This window comes from Sinocyclocheilus rhinocerous, unplaced genomic scaffold (assembly GCF_001515625.1).
Source record: "Sinocyclocheilus rhinocerous isolate Xijiao unplaced genomic scaffold, SAMN03320098_v1.1 scaffold173, whole genome shotgun sequence".
NCBI classification, from domain to species: domain Eukaryota; kingdom Metazoa; phylum Chordata; class Actinopteri; order Cypriniformes; family Cyprinidae; genus Sinocyclocheilus; species Sinocyclocheilus rhinocerous.
Window position 1 is genome coordinate 410,501 of NW_015645056.1, and position 23,546 is coordinate 434,046.

The following is a 23,546-nucleotide window of genomic DNA, read 5'->3' on the forward strand; positions in this document are numbered from 1 at the left end:
GCAGAGAAGGGAGACAGGCGTTTGTCGCGGTTTGGAAAGAAAGGGAGAAAACATGACAGAAAAACTTGGCGGATATCGCATTTTGCGTAAAATTTAAAATTGACTTTTCAATACCGACCAGATACAATACTGATTTTGGCGGAAACCCAATAAAAAAAAAAAAAAAGGCGTTTATCGTGTTTTTGAACCAAACTCTTCATTTTTTTTCAGGATACTTTGATTAATTGAAAGTTCAAAGGAACAGCATTTATTTGAAATGGAAATCTTTTGTAACATTATAAATATCTTTACTGACACTTTATTTCAATTGAATGCATCCTTGTTTCAATAAAAGTTAATCTTTCTCACCACAAACCTTTAAATGGTAGTGTATCACACTTTTCACAAAACTATTCGGCAGCACAACTGTTTCCAACACTGATAATAAATCAGCATATTAGAATGATTTCTGAAGGATCATGTGACACTGAAGACTGGAGTAATGATGCTGAAAATACAGCTTTGATCACAGAAATAAATTACATTTTACAATATATTTCAATAGAAAAGAGATCTTTTAAATTGATAAAATGGTGTTTCACAATATTAGTTTATATTGTATTTTTCAAGAAATATATTTAGCCTTTGTGTGCACAAAATGCTTCTTTTAATACCATTTTAAAATAGTATATTCCAAATTGAGATCGATCCTAACTGAAATGGCATTGGATACAAAACGGATAAGATATGATTCTGCATTAGGGTGTTTTGTAAAACAGCCTCTTCTTCTGAGTCATAACAGTCTAGTGTTTTGGCTGTGAGTTTTGCACAGACAAGCAGCACTTTGTGTAAAAAAAAAAATCTGGCTTGTAATTGAGATTGATTTACAGTCTCCCAGCCTTTCTCACACTCAGTGAAGTTCAGAAACATTTTGGTATGAGATGGTTTGATATGAGATGGGTGCTTTCATCTTGCGTAAAGTAAAACAAGTTTGTGTTCCATTATTCTTTGGTTTGTTTGCCTCTGTTGTATTGGTTGACAAGGTGATTTGACAAGCTTGACAAGATTTATTTCTGTAAACCATATCGTTTTTTGGCTGGTAATGATGTTTTTCTGTATCACTGATGTTGGATGTTTAATTTTGCTCATATCTAGGGTTGCAAAGGGGTGGAAAACTTCCGGAAACTTTCCAAAAATTCCTGGAATATTCCCAAAAAAAAATCAAGGAAAGTTTCCAAAATTTCTGGAATGTTTCCGAAATTTACTGGAAACTGGACCACCTTTTTGCAACCCTACTCATATCCTCAGTTTTTACAAGTAGATTTATCTTTGCAGTCATTTAATGCTCACTCCTTGTCACGCAGTTTTCCTTGATGTGTTAATGTAATTCTGATTGAAACACGAAGTCAGGGTGGGACATCGAAGAGCTTGTCCCTTTTTGAAAAATATCAGCGTTTCATTTACATTTACAGCCTGGCAAAGCTGCATTCGATAGCTTGTGACAGCCACAGTCCTGATCAAAATGAGTCTAATAGATTCTCTCTTTAGATTTGAAATAAAACTCTTACTACATCTAAACAGTGCTCATTTTTAGTAATGGTTATGATGTGTAGTTTGATAAGCGAGTTGTTTGGGCATCAGTGTTAGCTCTTCTTGTCAGTGCTGTTTATAATGCAGAGGCTGTTTAACTGGTGGAGATGTTTGATCTCCTCCAATGCAATTTAAAACAGAATATTCTGCGTAGAATTCAAATGGATCAGATACATTGGGTGGTTATGATTAGCTTCGTGCCCTCTCGTCTCTGCAGCAGGTTGCGTGACCGACTTGGAAAGCATAATTACACTGGCTGGTTCCTTCACCATGGAATAGGGCTGCACAATTAATCGAATTTCTAATCGCGATTACAATTATGGATGCCACAGTTATGTAATCGTTCAAAGCGGCAATTAATCGTTCAAAGTCCACTTATGTTATTCTGCACGCTTAAGATGTTTTTTTTCTTTCTACATGTCATCTTAAAGGTTTTTCCATTGTTTTAGTTTTAGTATAACATTATAATACCATTCATATTTTTACTTTTTTATAATTTAAAGAAGAAACCAATCCGATGTATATTTGACATTTAAGGCTTAATACTATAGAAAAGCACTAAAGGTTTTTCAGTTAGTGTTTTCAGCTTGTTTATTTTCATATAAAAATACGGCATGCAGTTGCATCAAACAATGGTATAAACATCATTCAATGTAAATTGTGATAAATGCAATTAATAATCGCAATTACAATTTCAAAGGAATAATCGACAAATGTGGTTTTTGTCATAATCGTGCAGCCCTACTATGGAAGTAACTTTGTCAACTAACTCTCATTAGAGTATTAGTAGACTGTTAGGTTATGGTTAGTGTTAGTAGAATACGTTGACAAGTACTTACAAAATTACTTCTAGCTAGTAGAATGTCTGAAGTGGACTATAAAGATAAACTGTTACCAAATAGTAAATGTGTAAAGAAAGGGGCGGGACCTTCAAATTCTATGCAGTTGTTTTGATAGAGGGAAACAAGATCAAATTTTTCAGATATTCCCCTTTAAATATAATAACCATCAGTTGTATGCAATGACCAACATTTTTTTTTTTTTTTAACAATCTGAATATGGAGCTGCATTGAGATCCCTGTATCTCTGTGACTGAATGAAATATGGCCTTGAAAATGACAATTTCAAAAGAAACGTTTATTAGCAACCAGAGTCTAATTCTTCTTGAGTTACATGCACGCAATATTTATGGCACTCGGACAGGTATGTCCCATGCAATTGTTTTGATTGAAGAAAACAAGATACATTTCTGATTTCCACATTATCCACAGAAATAAGGATCATCTGTGTGCAAAGTGACCAACATTTGGTTTTTGACCACTGAAAATGAGTACAATTTAACAATTTACTCCTGGAGCCATATTGAAATTCCAATATCTCTGGAACTGAACAATATAGGGCCTTAAAAATGAAGATGCCAAAAGACACGTTTGTTAAGACGCAACATCTAAAAGGGCATTAAGATATCTTTAATACTACTTGAGTTACAGGCATCCAAACTTCGGAGAAAAAAAACTTGAAAAGTGCTTTTTCCCATTTTTGAACTGTCACCATTGGCACATAATGCAACAAAGATTGCTAAAGTCAACAGATTTTCCTAACAGACCTACCAATCTCTCTGTAGAAATAACTTTGTGATGCTGCCATCTTTCTGAAGTCATTTTTACCCCCTTGTAATTTGGCTTCGAATTGCCATTTTGACCCCCCTCTTCAAAATAGTGGATTGCTCAGTAAATATACATCCATGACATTTAATATTTTGGCTTTCATCACTATACATGTTTATCTTTCTTTAGAAAATATTGACAAAATCAAAAATTTGAGCCGGGGACCTCTGGTTGAGTTCACACAGAATGACCCATGCGATTTCAGAATGAGATATTTCATCTCTGTAGCGTATTTTTGAATCGGATTGAGAAAATAGCCAGATTTAAACATTTGCATGCTTATTTTTTCCTTTTGATTGGATTATTTCAGGTATACGCCTCCTCCAATCGGAACGATTGTGGTCTTTTCAGTCCAATTGAACCATCAATCCCTTTACTAACACATCAATCCGATCACAGACATGGAGTGTTTTGAGCTTTTACATCTTGATGTTCATGTGATATGTTTTCTATTTTGGTGATCCCAATTCACACTGCTGATTATTTTGTCTTTAATGTGCTTTCAGATGGAGCATGAATGGTGAAGGGTGGAGAGCAGCAGATTGCTGATGTCTGCGTGGCCTGCATACTGTCTAGATCCTCTTTACAATCTAAACTATTGTCTGGCATCTGGAGACGCTCTTGAATAACCAAAATGGCTACTTCACTGTGGAAATGTCCCCTGGTGCATGGACTTGTGTTAACTGTGATTTTCATACAATCTTCAGAAGGTAAGACCATCTCTATAGACGCTATAGCCTGCTGGAATCATAAAGTGACATTTTTAGAGATGTCATACAAATACAGAGTTCTGGCATGAAACTCTAGATGGCGCAGTCCGATAGGTCTAACTCAATCTGACCTAATGACATCATTATCACATGGCACAGCTGATTGGTTCTCTCCTGTATCGGTAGCCAATGAGCTCGCTGCTCAACATTCAAATATTTGACTAGTGCTCGCCGTAGCAGTTGCAGCTTGCTTCAGAAACCCTCCACCTTCCCCAGCTCCACCTGTATAGATCTGATTCATGTATGCTATATGGGGGTTATTTCATGTATGTTATATTTGCAGCAGCAATATTTTCTTACAAAACGCCAGAAATCTGAACTCTCATGGATCCTTTCATTATAACAACGAGGTTTGAACATGATGTAAATTATTCATTTTGCAGTGTAGGTCAAGTCATATTTAATGTCAAGTCATAAAAGACAGAAAATTAATGTAACAAAAATGTGTTTTCCATGAGGGGTAAGAACAGTTATTATTACCTCAGTAGCTAGCTTTAATTTGAAAAAAAAAAAAAGTTTTTAGTGTGATGAAAAGAAATAGTCAAGTACTTTTGTAAAGAAAGGTGTGTTTTTGCTCTACAGAATTGAATAAAAACAATCAAAATCACTCAAATCACATCAAAACATTCGCATACTCTGAGTAGGTGCTTCTTTTGAATAAGTCATTGCTTCACAACTGTTATGTAGCATGAATGTAATCCGGCTGAACTACATTCCTCATGTTGTTATTGTCATGTGATCTGCCGGTCAGTTGCGTCACTTTGCTGTCATTCATAAATCCTCTCCCATGGCCTCACAGGATAGTAAAGTGTCATTTGGATGCGCTCTTCAGTATCATCTGGGAATTAGTAGGTCAGCCTACTGTTTTATGAATACTGTGAATTTGGACATATACAGCCCTACTTTATAGTAGGGAATTATGCATATTGAGATGCAGCCAACATTTTATTTTATATTATATTATATTATATTATATTATATTAATTATATTATATTTATATTATATTATATTATATTATATTATATTATATTATATTATATTATATTATATTATATTTTATGAATAAACCTGGCAAAGCCAAAAGATGAAAACTGCAGAATGCAATCTGTGAAGATGTTAGACCTGCAGTTGCGATAATTCACTGGATTTGCTGATTTGACAAACTCTGGGAGTTGCAAACTCATGTGTTGCATATATTGTGCACATTGTCCAATGGAGTGACATTTCTCATAGTCCCATTGTCTGGATGAGTCTGAGTTGGTGTGAAACTGTATCATGCTGCACTTGTCTTTTGTTTTGTTTTAGCGCTTGCTAGCTCATATCTGAATCATGTATATATGACACAGCTATAATGAATTATCACTGCATTTCCATGGGAAAGATGTCTTCAAGCACACCAGAGATATGATTTATCCATCTTATACACGGCTTTGCCTCACTCTCATTCATCTTTGAAACAAGCCGTATCTCCAGCCACTAAAGCTGGCCCGAAGGAATGTTTCTCAAAACAACATGGGTTTTTTGCTTATATGATCTGGATTGGATTTTAATGTATGTTCTAGTATATTCATTTACGTTGATTATCCAGAAATGCCTTGCATGTCGCAGGTCTTTTAGTGAACTGACTACTAGTACTAACTACTATTACTACTTTTGGCAATTGGAGGTTTTTTTTCCTTCCAAGATGAGTTTAGAAGAATTTTTCTTTCCCTACAATGTGCCGCTTTGATCAGCTGACACTTAGTCAATTTTTATGTTTTGATTTTGGTTTATCTTTTATAACTTTGGGAATTGGGAGGTTTGGATCTGCACTCAGCTCTTTGTACATCAATGTTTGTTTTCATCTGGCATTCATCTTCTAGCAGCGAGACGCATATTTCTGTGAGTTTCTTCTGGAAATATGAGACGCTTGAAAAAAACAGCAATTTTTTATTTATTTTTAACAAACTTTTCAACACCATTAACCTCAGCTGAGTTTGGGTTTGATTTATCTGTTGAGTAGTCCAGTAGACAGAATGGTGCAATTAAGACCACAGCATTTTACTACAGTAAAGAGTAATCTCACAGGGTCATGAGAAATCATATTTTCCCTGGTTGTTTGATATGTAAGAGGTCTCTGTACCATTAAAACACCCTCCTCAGTACAAAAAAAATGCATTTATATAACCAAGCTCCAAAAACATCTTGGTTTTATATCATAAACATATAAACATATAAAATATATATGTTTACCGATCAAAGATTCATTACATCCATAATTTATAAATAAATTCTTAACTAAATTTTACTTTGCTATTTTCCCAACTGTGAAGAGTGACAGACCTGTGTCTTAAAATGTGCAAATTAATCAAAAGATTTGTACCTCTTTCCCTGTCACTTTCTTGCAATGCACATACAAAAGAGAGTCCCTAACAGAGTTAATTCTGTTCTAGAATGCGTTTTATCACTCACATGAATTACTGAATTTATCAGCACATCAGTGTGTACATGGCTATATATTTACTTTTTACACTAGTGTCTTTATTATCTTTGGCAACAAAAAAAGTGTACATTGAGGGTCTCAACTAGTGTTGCAAAGGGGTGGAAAATTTTTGTTAGATTTCCACAACATTTTCTAAAGGTTTCCAAAAAATTCTGGAAAGCTTCCGAAATTTCCAGGATGCAAAGCTTCTGCCCCTTAGTTTGCAACCCTAGTCTTAAAGCATTTGCAAAGTTTTGTTCCCAAACTAAAAACTACGTCGTTCTTAGAAATCTCTTCTGGGTTAAACTGGGCCTGAATGTGTTATGAGAGTTAATTATGTGCCCTATTATATTCTACCCGGTCTCATGGCAAATACGTACCTGGGGGCACATTTTTGCAAGACGCAAAATACGTACCAATAAGTACATATCACTGCAGTTTCCAAAAGAAATGAACACTAGAGGCAGTAAAACTCCGACACCTTTTAAATTATTTTCACACAGAGTGTGATTTACAGAGTTTCGATTAATAAAGCGTAATTTTCGCACAATTACTTGAACAGTATTATGTTGTGACAACTCGTGTTTTAGCGCCACTCAGTGGACATTTCTCTTTGAAACTGCGGCGAAACGTGCAGTAAGGTACGTAAAAACGGTGTTGCAGAAATGTACGCAGAGGTACGTATTTTTATGAGACTGGGTTGAATTGTATTTATTTATTTGATGTAATTCTGCAGAATGGAAATGTGAGTTCATTTGATTTAAAAAAGGTTTGTTCCAGTTAGTAGAGCTGGGAAAATGTGTATCTAAGCCGGTTGTCAGTAGCAGGGAGAGAGCGCTAGTGAACGGATTGTGTTTGGAGTGGAAAGACATGAAGTTACTGCCAGTGAAGGCTAAAACTGTCACTTTTAAATCGACTTTCTACAAAGTCAGACAGCGTTCCATATCGTTTTGAATGATTAGGGATCATTTTAAAAGTTTGCACGTAATTTGGGCTACTTATCGAACTGACTCAGTTTAACTACAGTAAGCCTGAACAATTAGTTTTAAAGCCATCTCATTTCCTGGAACACGTCCAATAATTGTAAATTCTTCCTCTGTGTTATGATGAGCCTTATTATAGATTACTGCTGTAATCCTTTGAGGATTATGAGTATATGCTTCATTATGATTCAGCTCTCTGCTGGAAAAACCCACTTTACCTGTCATTGCCTGTGAAAGGTCATTTGGCCTATTATTATTATTATAAGACATTAATCAGGATTATTTGTGATTAATCATAAAGATTAAATACCCATTGAATAGTATTCAAGTAATCAATTCATAGTAATCAAGTATTGATCAATTCTAATACGGATGCTCCAACTAAATTGATTTTTTTTTGTTAAATTTCTGAGGATCAAATAAGTAATTATAGCCATTCAGCATTTTGGAAACCATCATTTTAATATTTAATAGGTATAAAGTGCAAATTATTAGCCTAGCGGATGAATCTAATGTTCTGAAGAGTATGTGTGGCAGTCAGTCATGAATTTCACATTAAGAAATTCTTTTAATCCAAAATGCAAATTATGCTCCCTTCGAACTGGTTTTCTTTAAAATACAAATCTTGTGTAATCCCAGGCTATCTGTAATCAGAAGCACATTTATAACTGGAATATAATTTAATTTCATTCACATGCGTTTCATAAACACATAATCCTTTCTGGATTACAATCCGCCATCAAAATGATCAATTTAATTATTCCAGCTGCTGTGAGAAAAGGCTATAAACGATCCTCCACCTGCAGGATCCTCACAAATATTGATTTCGGATCATTTTTAACCAAAACAAGTTACAGACTGCAGCTTTAAAAAAAGTTTACAAATGTCACAAACTCCCAAAAATGTCACATTTAGCTTTTGTTTTTGCCTTTTATTTGGAGAAAATAACTCTAGGTTGTGTCTCTGTCTGTCAAAACAAAGCTTATTTTATGTATTGATTTTAATGCTAATTAAGATCTGTAGTTTAAAACTCTTAGTATTAATATTTTTATGTGAGCATTAGGGTTGCAAAGGCATGGCAAATATCCGGTAAATTTCCGGAAACTTTCCAAAAATTCCTGGAATATTCAAAAAAAATCCTGGAAAGTTTCCAAAATTTCTGGAATGTTTCCCGAAATATACTGGACATTTTCCACCTTTTTGCAACCCTAGTGAGCATTGATCGACTCAGTACGACGTCATTATTGAAGATGTCATAATTTCAGGGCAGTACACTAAAAAAAACTGTATAACAACAATTTTCACTCAGAAATTACTGTTTAATTTTACTCATTAAAAAAAAACCGGAAGAAACTCTCAAAATTTTGAATTTAAATTAGATTTTTTTTTTTGTAAAACGCACTTCAATAACCTTTATTGAAACTTTGAAAATCTTTTTTTTTCAGTGTAATCCTTTGTCCATGGAAGCAGAGATTTGTTTCAGATGATTTGTGGCTATATGAATCTTCATTTGAGATTGTGAGGCCAATGTTGGTCTGTTTTTATCTGTGTACATGACAGACGGAGGGAAATATCAGGAGCTGGATTCCAGCAAACCACGGCTGGACCTCAAACCGTACTCGAGCTCCTCCCTGGACAGTGTATTACATCACTGTAAGCTTCAGCAAAATCCTTTCCTGATTTCTGTGGCCTGATTCTTTGCGCACAGCATGCGGTCCTTCTCTGGCAGTCTTGAAAAGAGGCCTGCCATATTTTTATATTCCAATATGACAGGCCAAACAAAAAATGACTCGGTAGACATTGGCTTCTGTAAGGACACACTTAAGAGAAAAGAGCAAATTGCTTGAAGAAGTGTCTTAGATCATTGAGTGCCTAGCTTGTTTAACAACAGTGTAACAACAGATATCAGGAATAAACTATTTTAAATTGAATCAGGAAAAAAAAAAGGAAGTGTAAATAAAAGTGCTTTCTTTACTGTTATAAGTCTTAGATTTCAAGTTCTTTCGTTTTTTTTTTAGTTACAAATCTTATTTTTTTACATTTTACATTTTCTTTTCAATGCTAAATCTGAACACTTTTAAACTACCAGTGTTTTCAGATAAAAACCCAAGCTGAAGCATATGCATAAAGAGTTTCTTCACGTTATTCATTTCCATCTAATCACTGCACTGCATTATGCATGAGGTCAGATAACAGCGCAAAATTCAAGTGTCATGAAATGAGTTTCAGCGCTGTTCATTCACCTCTGTGTTGTCCTTCATCTCATAACCTAATTCATATTTGCAAAAAACAATCTGCAAATGCACAACCAATGCTAGGTTAAAAACAACACGGTTTAGGTCAACATTGGTAGGTGAAACTAGATACGAATCCAATTCTTGTTTGTGTTAAATCAACTATTGCTGCTGGGTTAAAATGAACCCAAAATGGTGTGCAAGTTAAAATCACTTTAACACATGCATAATGACTTAAGCTTAATCGATAATCTAGAACCTAACCTTAAAATAGACAAAAGTAGGCAAAAGTGAAAGCAATGTGTACATGTAATGGCAAATCAACAGTTAAACGACTTATACAGTTAAACAAAATAGATTTTTTACAAGATTGATGAAGATTGTAGAGTAAATACTGAATTCCGTACGGTTAAAGGCTCTTTCACACTGAGTGCGATGCAATAAAGTGAAGCGAATCACAGACGAATCATGCTTTCACACTGAACATGAAAGCGATTGATTGTTTTTGGCTAATTCACGCCTGCATGACAGGTGGCGCTGCCATCGTTCCACCTATCGTTCTTGACCACTGAGAAGAAGAATCATTTAAATGTTGGCGCATAGAAACACAAAGCCAGAGAAGCCAGGCCTGGTTCTACGAGGGTGCTAAGCCTCAAAACTAAAGAAAAAACGCACACTCAGTTAAGGCTACAAAAATAGGATATTAGCGAAACCGATTTGGCGAACGCTTCAGCACGTACTTATGTTTGCATCTGTGGAGCATCAGTGGTTTCTCTTTACAATGTGTTTTTGCAGCGTTACGCAATGTATCACAGTTTGCACTGGTTTTCAAAACCACTTTTGATGCAAAAGCAGCACCTCCGGGAACGAGATCTAAAGCTCAATCTGATTGCTCAGCTTGTTTTATTGTCATACTGGTTGGGGAAAAAAAAAAAGTGCTTTGTCGCACCGCGATTGATCGCGCACAATGTGAATAGCTCCATAGGGTTTTGTTGTTTTGATTCAAGAACATCATTGCTGCGTATATTCGCACCGATTAATCACACTTAGTGTTAGGGCTGCATGATTATGACAAAAATCATAATTGTCGATTATCACAAATTGTATTTGCGATTATTAATTACGATTATCACAATTTACATTGAATGATGTTTATACCATTGATTGATGCAACTGCATGCCGTATTTTTATATGAAATTAAACAAGCTGAAAACACTCTAACTGAAAAACCTTTAGTGCTTTTCTATAGTATTAAGCCTCAAATGTCAAATATACATCGGATTGGTTCGTTCTTTAAATTATTAAAAAGTAAAAATATGAATGGTTTTATAATGTTATACTAAAACTAAAACAATGGAAAAACCCTTAAGATAACATGTAGAATGAAAAAAACATCTTAAATGTGCAGAATAACATAAGTGGACTTTGAACGATTAATTGCCGCTTTGAACGATTACGTAATTGTGGCATCCATAATTGTAATCGCGATTAGAAATTTGATTAATTAAGCAGCCCTACTTAGTGTGAAAGGCCCAATTTGATGATAGGCCAAATTTGACCAATTATTGCTTCCAACCAATGAAAATAATTAATAATTAATAATAATTATTGGCACACTGGTTGGAAAAAAAACTTGCTTTGTCGCACCGCGATTGATCGCGCACAATGTGAATAGCTCCATATGGTTTTATTGTATTGATTCAAGAACATCATTGCTGCGTATATTCGCGTTCGTATATTAATCACACTTAGTGTGAAAGGCCCAATTTGATGATAGGTCAAATTTGACCAATTATTGCTTCCAACCAATGAAATTAGTTCCAGTACTGCCAAACCATCAGGCTGAGTGACACCAAAAAACACTATAATGAACTCTGAAAGTCAGTTGTTACGTATCCGGTCCATGAACTTCCGTCTGCTAGCCATCAGAGTCAGTGATAAACTGTGTATTATAGCAAATCGACAGGATTTCCCTCTCTTCGTTTAAAGCATTTGAATCACTCCTCTCAAGCGCTGTTCCCGCTCCCCTCTTGAGATGTTTTTGTGTGAGAGACAACACTCCGACAAAAACCTCAGATTTAAAAGAACACCTTTCTTGCCAGAAACACAGTGTAAGTGATGCATTTTTAAATTAAAAAATATGGCATTTTGCAAAGTTAGGCACATTCACTAAAAATACTCTATTATTATATTTAACATTCCCTGCAAGGAAACATACAGATATTTATTTGTGTAGACAGTAGGGACACCCATCTTAATGTTGCGTATCCTATGTGAATTGACCATAAACATTACAGATGCACTCAGTAACAATTAATTTACAGGCATTCAGTTACAAATAATCCTTCTGACTGATAATAATTATATCAGAGTATTGTAATACTCATTTGTTGATATTTGTAAGTATAGTCTATCAAAACTTATTTTTTTTCAAGATAGTTGTTAGTAATGTGTCTTCAATGATAAAGATGCCTGTTGTCAAACACGTCCCAGAGTGTTTTTCCATACTCGCATGTTTCTTCATCTCTGGTAGTCACTGTGTTCCAGGTCTGGTGTGGATTAGTCACAGCCTGGAACCTGGTTTTGTCTGTCAGGATTTAGTTTTGCCCTTCGGTTCCTTAAGTAGCTCACTACTACTGCACTTATTTTTTTTGCACACATTGTACTTTGTATTGTACATCTTGCAGAATCAAGCAAATGTTAAATATTTGACCAAAAATAAGAGGAATTATACAAAATGTTACTTTTTTTTTAGTACTGTCCTGAATAGGATATTTTATACACACACACACACAGGTTTGTTTTTGTGAATTGTGGGGACATTCCATAGGCGTAATGGTTTTTATACTGTACAAACTGTATATACTATCACCCTACACCAACCCTACACCTAAATTGCTCTGCTTCATGGGAGTGGGCGGAGCTAAAGATCTCTTTTGGCACACTCATTCGCTGTGAGACTCTGATTGGTGGAATTTTCTGTACAGCATCATGGGTAATGTAGTTTTTCACCACGAATTCCAGTATTAAATACAATCATTTAAAAAAAAATGGTGAATTAATGCGATCAGATGGGTTCAACAAAAGCAAATACAATCGATTCACAACCTCAGAGCTCACAACAGCTCTGTCTTTTAAGGTTTATCAGTTAATGTTAAAAATGTATTTCCCAGTGGAGAAAGTGAATGGAGTTTTTACTTCTGAAACCTGACTGTTGCGCTCTATACTGTACCAGGTGAGCTAATGAGCAAGTTTACCATGTACCATATGGAGCTAGTTATGTGATGCAGACAACAAAATGTATTTGTTTACAAATACTGCACTATGGTGAAAGGGGTTTAAGGTCATAACATAGTATTGCTCAATAATCTGTTCCTTTAACTGTAATTTGTGTGTAAAGGAATTAAAGTTGTTGGTGTTTTACTGACACTAATATTCATTTAATCTGAAAACTGTACTGAATTGTATGGTTACATTTTCTGCAGAAATGTAGCTAGAAGCAAGTTTTTCCAATGATAAACAATGTTAAAATGATGCAAATTAGAACCTCATGCATCTTCCCAGCTCAACTGAGATCAACAGGTCAAATCATTTCTATGCCGCTAGCTTCACAAATCCAAGTGTTGGTGAAATTGCAAAAATAATGAATAATTCATTTCCAAAAAGTTTCATAAACACTCCCCATATGCCAGTTTTCAACCCCCAAATCGGACAGTCCCGACCCCAAACTCATGCCTTCGATGTGAGTCACTGTCACTGTGTTGGGCTTTTTTAGATGCTCGCATAAACAGAGCAGTTTTTGATGATGCCACAAAATCATCGTGCGTAGTGTTTGGTAAACTGTTGTTTTTGCCTTGTGGTGCATTTTGGCACAAGTGCTTTCTTTCTGATGGTAAGAATTCCTCAAACAACAGCGAAATTTAGAGGCTGAAGTACTGAGATGAAAAAAAAAAAACTTTAAAAAGACAAACATTGCATTTTAAAAGAAGCTTAACCCCCTTCCAATACATCTTAAATCCTTTTGGAAAATACAGTACAACACCGTAAGCCCTGCATTGCTCTGTATATTGGATTATAGGCACTTGAGAGCAGTTTTCACATTTTCCTTTTCTTCTGAAGCTACTTGGCGTCCAGTAATAAGGGAAGAAAATCACAAAAAAAGACAAGGAGGCTCAAGAAGTCCCTGCTGGGTCTACTGTGGGACTTCTCATACTTTTCTAAAGATGACACCATCCTTTTCTCCTCTCCACCCATTTTTCTGTCTGAGAAATCCCCCGTGGAGTCCGGGACACAATGGGGGCCGGTCTAGGGGGAGTGTGTTGGATTTGCATGCAGCTGTTTGCTGTTCCTAAAGCCACAAAGGCCAATCAAATTTGCATTAATGGAGGGTGACAGGCAGGAATCCTGCTGGAAGCGGCCCTCACACTCGCACGCTTGGGAGACATTCTGCCTAAATGGTCTTTCCACGAGGAAAGTTAGAAATTATTGAAAATAGTAGCAAAACTGGAAAACAAACAAAAATGACCTGCTTGTTACTGGTCTAATGACATGCAGGTATATATTTAATCTTATATGTCATAAATAAGGAATATTATGTATATATGTATGTGTGTGTGTATAAATATATGTAGAATATATTCTATAAATATAAAGAAAATATAGTATAGAAAATTATTTCAATATTAAATTATTATTATTATTTTTTATTCTTATATGTTGTAAATGTGTAATGTATTTATTTATTTATTTATAAAACAACTCCACTAAGACCTCTTTTATTATTTTTTAGTTTTTAAATCTAATTATAATAATGGAGACATAAATATATTACTGTTGTAACTTACAGTTGTACTGTTAAATAAAAAAACAATATTTGATCATTATAAAGATCATTTAACTCTACAAGTTACCAATGTTTATGCCTTAAGTTCTTCACTTTTAAATGGTCAAATCCTCAAGCTTTTATTTTGGGGAATTTCTGTAAACTTCTGTCCACAGAAATGTTGGAAGTTATGCAAATGTGTAAATAAAGTGCACCAAAATGCATTCCAGAAATGCATGAACTCAGAACGCATACAGAGATGGAGTTGGTGAGAAAAGTTTACTGTGAGCCGAGCTGCTTTGAGACCCTGAAACACTGGGGACAAAAATCATTGTCTAGAGGTCTTACCTGCAAAAAAAAAAAAATATATAAATAAAAACTAATACAAATAATATAAATACACTAAAAAAAAAAAAAAAAAAAAAAATTGGAAGAGGTCTTACCTGCATAATAAATAAATTAAATAAAGTTCTGTTGAGCAGCAGAAAATGGGGTATATAGTGCAACGATATTGGCTATGCTGGCTTGAGCCCACAGCAAACACCAGGAAGATGCATAAGAAAACTACTTTTCCAGCCACTGACCAGAATTCCTGATAAAATTCCAAGTCAAGTCCAATGGAACAGGATCACAGCTAATTACAATCCAGCTAGAACTGTTGCCATGGCAATGCATGGAACATTGCATGTAATGTATTATGTATGGCATCGGATTCCCCCTTAACATGAGCTAAGTTAAAAGAAAGCGTGAGATAAAGAGCCATACGCTTTGGCAGGCTCGTTTAGGGCGACTGTTACTGCTTTCCCAGCTTTGATGTAAATCTCGACTGCTGCTGGCAGAAGGTGAGTTTGAAAAAATGTGCTGGTGTGTGGAAATAAATATCGACTCTAGAGAGCCAGTGAGTGGAGCAACATGTTTGAGACTGCAGAGTATGACAACAGAAAGCTCAACTGAAAGCCTGTTTACTTTGCACTGTTTATCTGTGCACGTCTTTCCAAAGAACACCAAAAGCTCATTATCAAGATAAAGTCAGGTTCTCTGCCAGTGAAATGACACATGCACGCTACAAAGGACACAGTGAAGTCTTGCCCACATCGTTTTCCAGTAAGTATCATCGTTTCACTCGGAAATGCATCACATTAGTCAGGGATATTGAACAGTCGGCTGGTCGTTTTGCGAAACAAACCCTGAGGCTTGAGTCTGAGCTCAATGTCTCGAGAACACCACAAAATTGAAGTCAGCCGGCTTAGAAATGCCTTACTTATGGTTATCTCTGCATGTCATACTGGATACAAAATAAATAAATACATAGCCGTAAATGCATAAATCTTACACAAACACCAACACATTCTCTCGAAACTGCCAGTTGAAATACCTTAGTGTTCTTCTAGTTTAAGTGTTTATAATATTTACAGTTGGGCATGTGTTAGTTTTTCACAAACCAAAGTATAGGTGAATTTGCAGCATTAGTGAACATATATATTGTACAATAGAACATGCTTCTCAAAGTTATATCAGTAATACGGAATGCAAAAATATAATTTTAGGGGAAAAAAAGGAATTTTAAAAAATATCACTCAATTTTGCTTCCATGTTTAAATTGAGCAAATAATTCAGCAGATAATAATTATTGACCCAGTCTCCCAATTAGAGCACATTTTGTCTATATGTCTATATTAAAGGGTTAGTTCACCCAAAAATGAAAATTAGGCTGCGTTTTACTCACCCCCGAGGCATCCTAGGTGTATATGACTTTCTTCTTTCAGACGAATCCAGTCGGAGTTATATTAAAAATTGTCTTTGATCTTTCAAGCTGTTTAATGCCACTCAGCGGGTGTTGCATGCATCAGTCCAAAAGAAGTGAAATAAAAATCGCCCATCCATAAAAAAAAGTGTCTCACACGGCTCCGGGGGGTGAACAAAGGCCTTCTGTAGCGAATCGATGCGTTTTTGTAAGAAAAATATCCATATTCAAAACGTAATAATCACTTGAATCTAGCTTGCGCTCACTGTTGTACACGGAAGCAGCTCCGGGCGGATGACGTATGAGTTCAGCGTTGTGCATGCGCCTCTCAGACGTGACGAATGCAGAAGCGCAGCGGAGAGATCAAAACAAAACAACGGTCAAGAATTTAGAAGTACAAAACGAGGATTTGTAAAGAAGAATGTCAGAGGATTTCAGTATTTTCTGTAACCAGATAACAGATCAGATCTATTTTCAGCGCAGTTTTTTAAAAAAGTCTTAATTTACTTTTTTCACAAATTGAGACCTTAAATGATCTGAAATCAGAGCAGAACGTCTTAAATTCATAGTCATTTCATTAAATGTTGCATGCATTGCAAAAAAAAAAAAATACATGAATAAATATTAAAATAAAATGCAGTGTGATCAAAAAGTACAGTAAGTTAGTTCAGTATTTTATTTTTTTGGTATAAATTGAGTTGAAAAGTAATGGCAATCTATTGAAAGTTGCGATTTCAGGCTTTGAAGCATTGCAAATACAAGACATTTACACTTAGAGACCATATCGATGTATTGTGTCTTTTTTATCCTTTTCCTTAAGTTGTGTACTTGGTCTAAAGAAGGTCTTGAAGTTTACCTTCATAAAACCTGCAGAAACCCTGTATTAGGGCTGCACGATTGAAAAATTACAATGATCTAATCATGCATAATGTAGATTAAACCGCAAAAGTCTACTTGCTTTCTCTTTACCGTGTTTTTACACAGTTTGTGCATTGTGGCTTCACTAACTCATTGCCTGCTGAATGTGGATGGGATGAGAGTGAGAGATGGAAATCCTGGAGTGGATCCGGAGCAGCGTATTTAGTCCTCAGAGTCTCCGTCTGTGAGGGCAAAGCGCCACATATCCACCCTTCTGTCTGAATCTCTCGATAAAATAAATAATACTGCGGGGATTTATGTTCTCTATTCATTTCCACTCACAAATTCTTGAGTAAAGATATGCAGAGGAAAGATATGCAGCGAAAGCTTTGAGTACTTAAATTGAAATGAACGCAGTGTGTGTCTGCTGGGTGTTCAAGGTTTGCTTTGCATTCGAAGTATAAAAGCAGAGCGTGTGATGGGATGAATGCTGTGTATTATGGCACATTGACAGACAATTGACATTTGACGCATGCACTGTGACGTAATTCAGCTACATCAGTGCATGTGTTATAACAAGCACAGAAGCCATTTTTTCATGAAGGTCGCTCTAGATAATGCATGACTTCTGTGTTTATCATAATGCATGCACTATGTAAGTTTTGCTTCTGAAAGGGAAACCCCTACAAATGCATATGCAATACGGTCAGCCGCAAAAATAACTGCCTTTTAATTGCTATTTATTCACTTTAGTCTTTAGTAAATCCTGACAGTAATTTTTAAAGGGGTCATATGATGTTGCTAAAAAGAACATTATTTTGTGTATTTGGTGTAATGAAATGTGTTTATGCGGTTTAAGGTTCAAAAAACACATTATTTTCCACATACTGTACATTATTGTTTCTCCAGCCATTTGTCGCATCCAGTGGGGACATAATTACGGATTATAATGACTATTACTGTCTTTTTACGCGTTGCGTTGCGTCGGTCTTCTTTCTTTGCGTGAACATTTGGGCGGCGTTATCCTAATATATCCACATCGTGACGTAGACATGTGGGGGCGTGTTAGAACGAGGCGTTTTAGGTAGGTGTGGCTGACTCTTAACTTTTATAAAGAATATCTCTTTGGATTTGAGACTTTAGTCTTTGCAACTTTACAGATCTTCTTTATGCACCAAGAGCTTGTAACACTCCAAAGAGAAAGGAAAAATTTAAATCGCATCATATGACCCCTTTAACTCCAAAAGAGGGTTTGTGTTGCTGCAAGCTGATAGGAAATCTGAACTCAAGTCTGTGGCAGCTCGTTGAATCATACAGTAACAAGTTATGAAATTTGGCACACAGTTAGTGGACAGTCCCAATGTAAACTACATGTCTCTGCTTGCATATTTTAAATCATGTGGTCCAGAAACCTCATTGTACAGAATAACAATATCTCAAATATTGCACGGCAACAGAAAACGCCTCTTTATGTTTTGGTCACTAATATCATCTACTTTATCCTCCCACACTTCACAACGTTCCCTGCATCTTAGGGAAATCTTTAATAGTCATATCTTATAGTATGATGGCTTTTTGCGAGGATGCAAAACAAAATGGACAAATGCACAAATGTCGTCTCATTTATTAGTGACATGCATTAATAGCAGATATCAGACAATATTTCTCTATTTTTGTCGACATGTTTATATGGTAAATTGTGAATTTGCTGCACCAAAAGAAATATGCTGACCCATCTACTTCATACAGGACTCAGGAAATCACGCTGATGCACTTTAAGAATAATATTATGACATTACTCCAAGAGCTGTAGACATAATGCATGCTAAAAGTGCAGTCTGTAATTTTAGAAATGACACCAAACCAAGTTATTACTTCATGCAAGAAGGTAATGTCCAGTACTTAATGCTTTTGTGGTTAAAAAAGTGGAAAAAAGGCATGATTAAAAACATATATATGTGACCCTGGAGCACAAAAGCAGTCTTAAGTCGCTGTCTGCCAGTTCAAATAGGAAACTGTTTTTAAACCGGTTGCACTCAAAGTCTTTCACAAAGACGCACTGTTTTAGGTTTTTCTGTGTTCAGTGTTGGTGGGCCATTAAAGCTGAAATCCTCTGACCTGTGATCTGCCTGTCTTTCCTCCAGCCTTCAGTCGTGCAGCGCTGCCGTTCGGTCTGGTGCGGAGAGAGCTGTCGTGTGAGGGTTACCCCATCGATCTGCGCTGCCCGGGGAGTGATGTCATCATGATCGAAACCGCCAACTACGGCCGCACAGACGACAAGATATGCGACGCAGACCCCTTCCAGATGGAGAACATTAACTGCTACCTCCCGGATGCATATAAAATCGTATCTCAAAGGTAAAAGACTGTTTGCCAAGCATTGCCTGTAGTCCAAATGTGGATGCTATTTCCTCGTTTGCAGATACTGAATTTCGCTCAGCAGATATCGTGTGCTTGTTTCTGAAAAGCTCTAGAGTTTTAACATGCAAACTCAAGTTCAAATTCTTCCAGAGTTCTTTTATAAATAAACGCCACCTGCGTTAGTCCACTTTAATTCGTCCAAACCTCATTAGGGTTTGACATATTCCATTCTGTCGCTGTTAGTTTGGAATTTGAGGGAATACTCCTCAAAATGAACCATATGCTTTTGCTTTCATGATGGCCTAAATTTGACGTTTAATTTCTTCTTTTGCATATACTTGAAATGGCAGAGCCTCACAGTGTACCTGCGGTCCTGAGTAAATATCTGCTCTTTATGTTAGTGGCTCTCTGAAGGCTCTCTTGTTTGAGTAAATGTGTGAACTCACACACAGACTGATGACTGTCTAAACCTAAAGCATCTAAAGCAAACCAGATATTGTGGCTACTTTGATTATGTGCATTCAATTCACATTTTTTCAGTTCAGTTCACATTTATTTGTGTAGTGCTTTTCACAATACGTGCCATTTAAAGGTTTCTACATTACAGTTAATTCACCTACCAAGTACAGTTTTCCCAGCTCTGTTTAAATCCATTTCATGTCATTCTGCAAATTCTTCTCCTGGAATCAGACTATTTTAATAGCCAACAATATTTTTAGGCCATGGATGTTTTTTGACATTTGGTTGTTAGTGTTTCTAGGTTTCACATTTTATATGTGAGCTGTTAAAATAACTGGCTTGTCTCACTCTTGTAGCTGATTGATCCAGTGGACATACTTTTTGGACTATATAACAGTAAGATTAACCATCATGATGCATTCGGGTCTGTTTTGACCTGGAAGAGATGGATAGAAAATTCTTACAAATTAAAAAAGCCCTAGAATATTTGCTAATGCTTTGAGACCCTCAAAATAAAAATTTAAATCCCATTTATTCCAGTTGGGAATATATTATTGCATATATATTGCATCTTGTGGTTCATGTTATCGTGTATAATTAGAATTTTTTAAGAGTTTCTCAATTTTAACTAATAATAAAAAGCAAATGCTGTGATGGTGACTTTTATTTTTTTTTACATTAAATAATTAATGAAAAGTTGCTGTTTGGATACGATATAGATTTAGACTTTTATAAAGTAACGATTATTTGGGTCCAAACGGACCAGATGCAATATTAGTATACAGATTTTGAATGCATTATGAAGGTTAAAATGGTAAAAAAAATGTATGTTCTTCACTTCAATAACTGTGTTTTCCACCACTGTTTGACATTTAGATTAGATTCCCCCAAAATAAAAGGAAATATATCCAGTAACTGCACAAAGCATGCAAACTTTTAATGAGACAAGCACTCTGTAATCTATTATTGGTTGTTTGTTTGTCACTAAGTAAAGTTGTTACACACTGTACTGCTTTGCTAACTTAGGTTGCCAGATCTGAGTAAAAACTAGCCCAATAAAAACTATTCTAATGACCCAAGCCATCACTGTTATGCAATACACACAATTTTAACTTGAAAATCACTGTACAGGCTAGTCATAATCATAAAAAAACTGTCTATATTCATAAAGAAGCTCCAAGGCTCTGTGCTAGTGGCCTTTCCCCCTCACAAAACTCATGATCCAGCACAGTTTTAGCATTGGTGAAATTTAAAATGGGTAAAAGATTTCAATACAAGCATTTCAGTCAAATACAGTTTATGCAATATGTCAAACTTTTAACCTACAGGGGAGAAAAGATACAGCCAGCAGCAACAGTTTAAAAGTCGCCCAATTCCACGGTAAAACCACAGACTTGGCAACCCTGGTGCTAACCCTGCTCCGGAGCTATCAGGGTTTAAAGAGACAATAACCCAAGGTTAAACACAGTGTGAAAAGCCCCAAAACTGGAAGTTTTCTGGAAGAGAATTTGAAAGTCCTTTAGGGTTTTCTGCCCTTTTTTTTACTTTTCTGTTTTATATTCCACGTCAGAATTACTTGCATTTGGCCTTGAGTTAGAATTAATGATTTTATTTCTTAATTAATACATTTTTTCCCCCTGGATAGCCTAAAGCTTAAAGTGTCTTGTGGTTAACATGAGGATGTGTAAGCATGCATTAACACAGCCGCACTTCAGTGCATGCAGAACATGATGCAAGGAAGGTGCAATTAACAAAAATGATACAAGACGTCTTCATGCAGAAGCAAATATTCATAAGCTCGATGGACACCTAATTAATCTAGAGGTGTGGGGGGAGGTCATGTAAGGTGCTAATGTGAAGTTAAAACTGTGTTGAAGAAGATATTTTGAAGAATATGGGTATGCAAAGAGTCGTTGGTCCCGATTGACTTCCATGGTATGAAAAAAAATCCCAATGAAGTCCGTGGGGACCAGAAATTGTTTGGTTACCAGCATTCTTTAAAATATCTTCAAAGCAGTAAATGATGACTGAATTTTCGGGTTACTGTCCCTTTAAGTGAACACTTCTCTGAGGAGTTTTGTGCATTAATTGATTTCATTGAATGTTGTTCGGTGTTTCAGGTGTAACAATCGGACGCAGTGTGTTGTCATCACTGGCTCGGATGTCTTTCCAGATCCGTGTCCTGGGACATACAAGTATCTTGAGGTCCAGTATGAATGTGTGCCATACAGTAAGTGATCTTACAAATATTCTGAAATATGGCTCATACCAAAAAATAATAATAACAATTTTATCTCGTTTATTTTACTGTAATTTTTTGCAAAGTAATAGTAGAACAGTAAAATGCTGAAATGTAATATTATGGAATTTGGTATGGCATATAACATTTAAGAAGTTAATTTTTTTAAATAATAATAATAATAATAATCAATAAAACAACCCTAAAACTTCATCTGTATGTGGGTCAAAGATGATACGTCCCATTTTGGTGTCCGCATCAAATTAAGTTTACAAAAGTGATTTTATATACAGAAAAGCATATTAAACGCAAGTAAAGTGTCTGCTTTAATGTTTTAAATAACTTTTGTGAAAATAAAATGTCAATATGTGGGTGAAATAATGTTCCGTTGTCATTCAGCATAACAGATATATTTATGTACAAATAAAACAACATACTTATTCTGATCTGTACTTAATAAAATATATACAAGAAAAAGTGATCATACTAAATTTGATTATATTTTATATACAAACCTAGTGGTTTGAAGGTAAGTGGCAAAGATTGGTAAAGATTTAAAATAGCAATCAATTAGTATTTGTAGGGCTGCACTGTCATCTGATGATTCAGTAAATATGCAGACACAATTCTTTGCTGTGTAAAATACTGTTACACTAATTGACATTTTAGTGGGTGTCTTCGGTAAATCATGGTAAAAATGTGTGATAGTCTATTAAAAATAAATAAATAAATGCATACAAATAATGCTATATTAAACTTTTATTGTTTTGATGCTTAAACCCCCTTTTCGTCTTTGACCCATGTTTTGATGTTGAATAAGTAATAGCACCCCACACGTAATATACCGCTTCAAACATACATAGTAAGCTTACTAACAGCTTTTATCCTTATATCATAGCTCTGTTCCAAAACATAGTGAGCTGCTCTTCTTAGGAAGCATCCTAAGCAAGTGATTTCAGACTCTCTTCATGCGCAGCAACTCTATCAACAGTCACAATTCATGTTACCATGTTGCCAAGAAAATCACACAATAACCAAAACAAGTGCAAAAATACAAAACACAAACCCAAATAGTACACTTATTTGCTGTGTAATACAGACTAATACATTTATTTATATACTGTATATGTTTGTATACATTTAAAATGAATATAAATAACCAGTGCAGTGCAATCTGGGATTGCCTTATCCATGAAAGAAACGTGCAGTGCTGCCATAGATTTAGACAGACATTTGGGATGCTTTGAGTGCAACAATGAAGCCTTAAATTACTCTCTATACAGTAAGCAGCTCATTAGGATTTGGAACCGAGCCATTGTCTGTTTCAGCGTTTAGCTTCGTGCCGTTGTTTCTCCGTCAGTGATTAAATGGAGAGGT

The 23,546-nt window shown here is 35.6% G+C and overlaps 1 protein-coding gene across 1 annotated transcript in view; it reads left to right on the forward strand.

Annotated features, from left to right (window-relative positions):
- The window catches only part of adgrl2b.1 (adhesion G protein-coupled receptor L2b, tandem duplicate 1), a 110,449-nt gene that overhangs the window by 21,170 nt on the left and 65,733 nt on the right, over positions 1-23,546 (forward strand). Inside the window, exons 2-4 of the mRNA XM_016508246.1 lie at positions 3,743-3,946; positions 19,255-19,468; positions 22,051-22,160. Of these exons, the coding sequence (XP_016363732.1) occupies positions 3,871-3,946; positions 19,255-19,468; positions 22,051-22,160 (400 nt within the window). The 5' untranslated portion in view covers positions 3,743-3,870. The remainder of the gene's footprint in view (positions 1-3,742; positions 3,947-19,254; positions 19,469-22,050; positions 22,161-23,546) is intronic.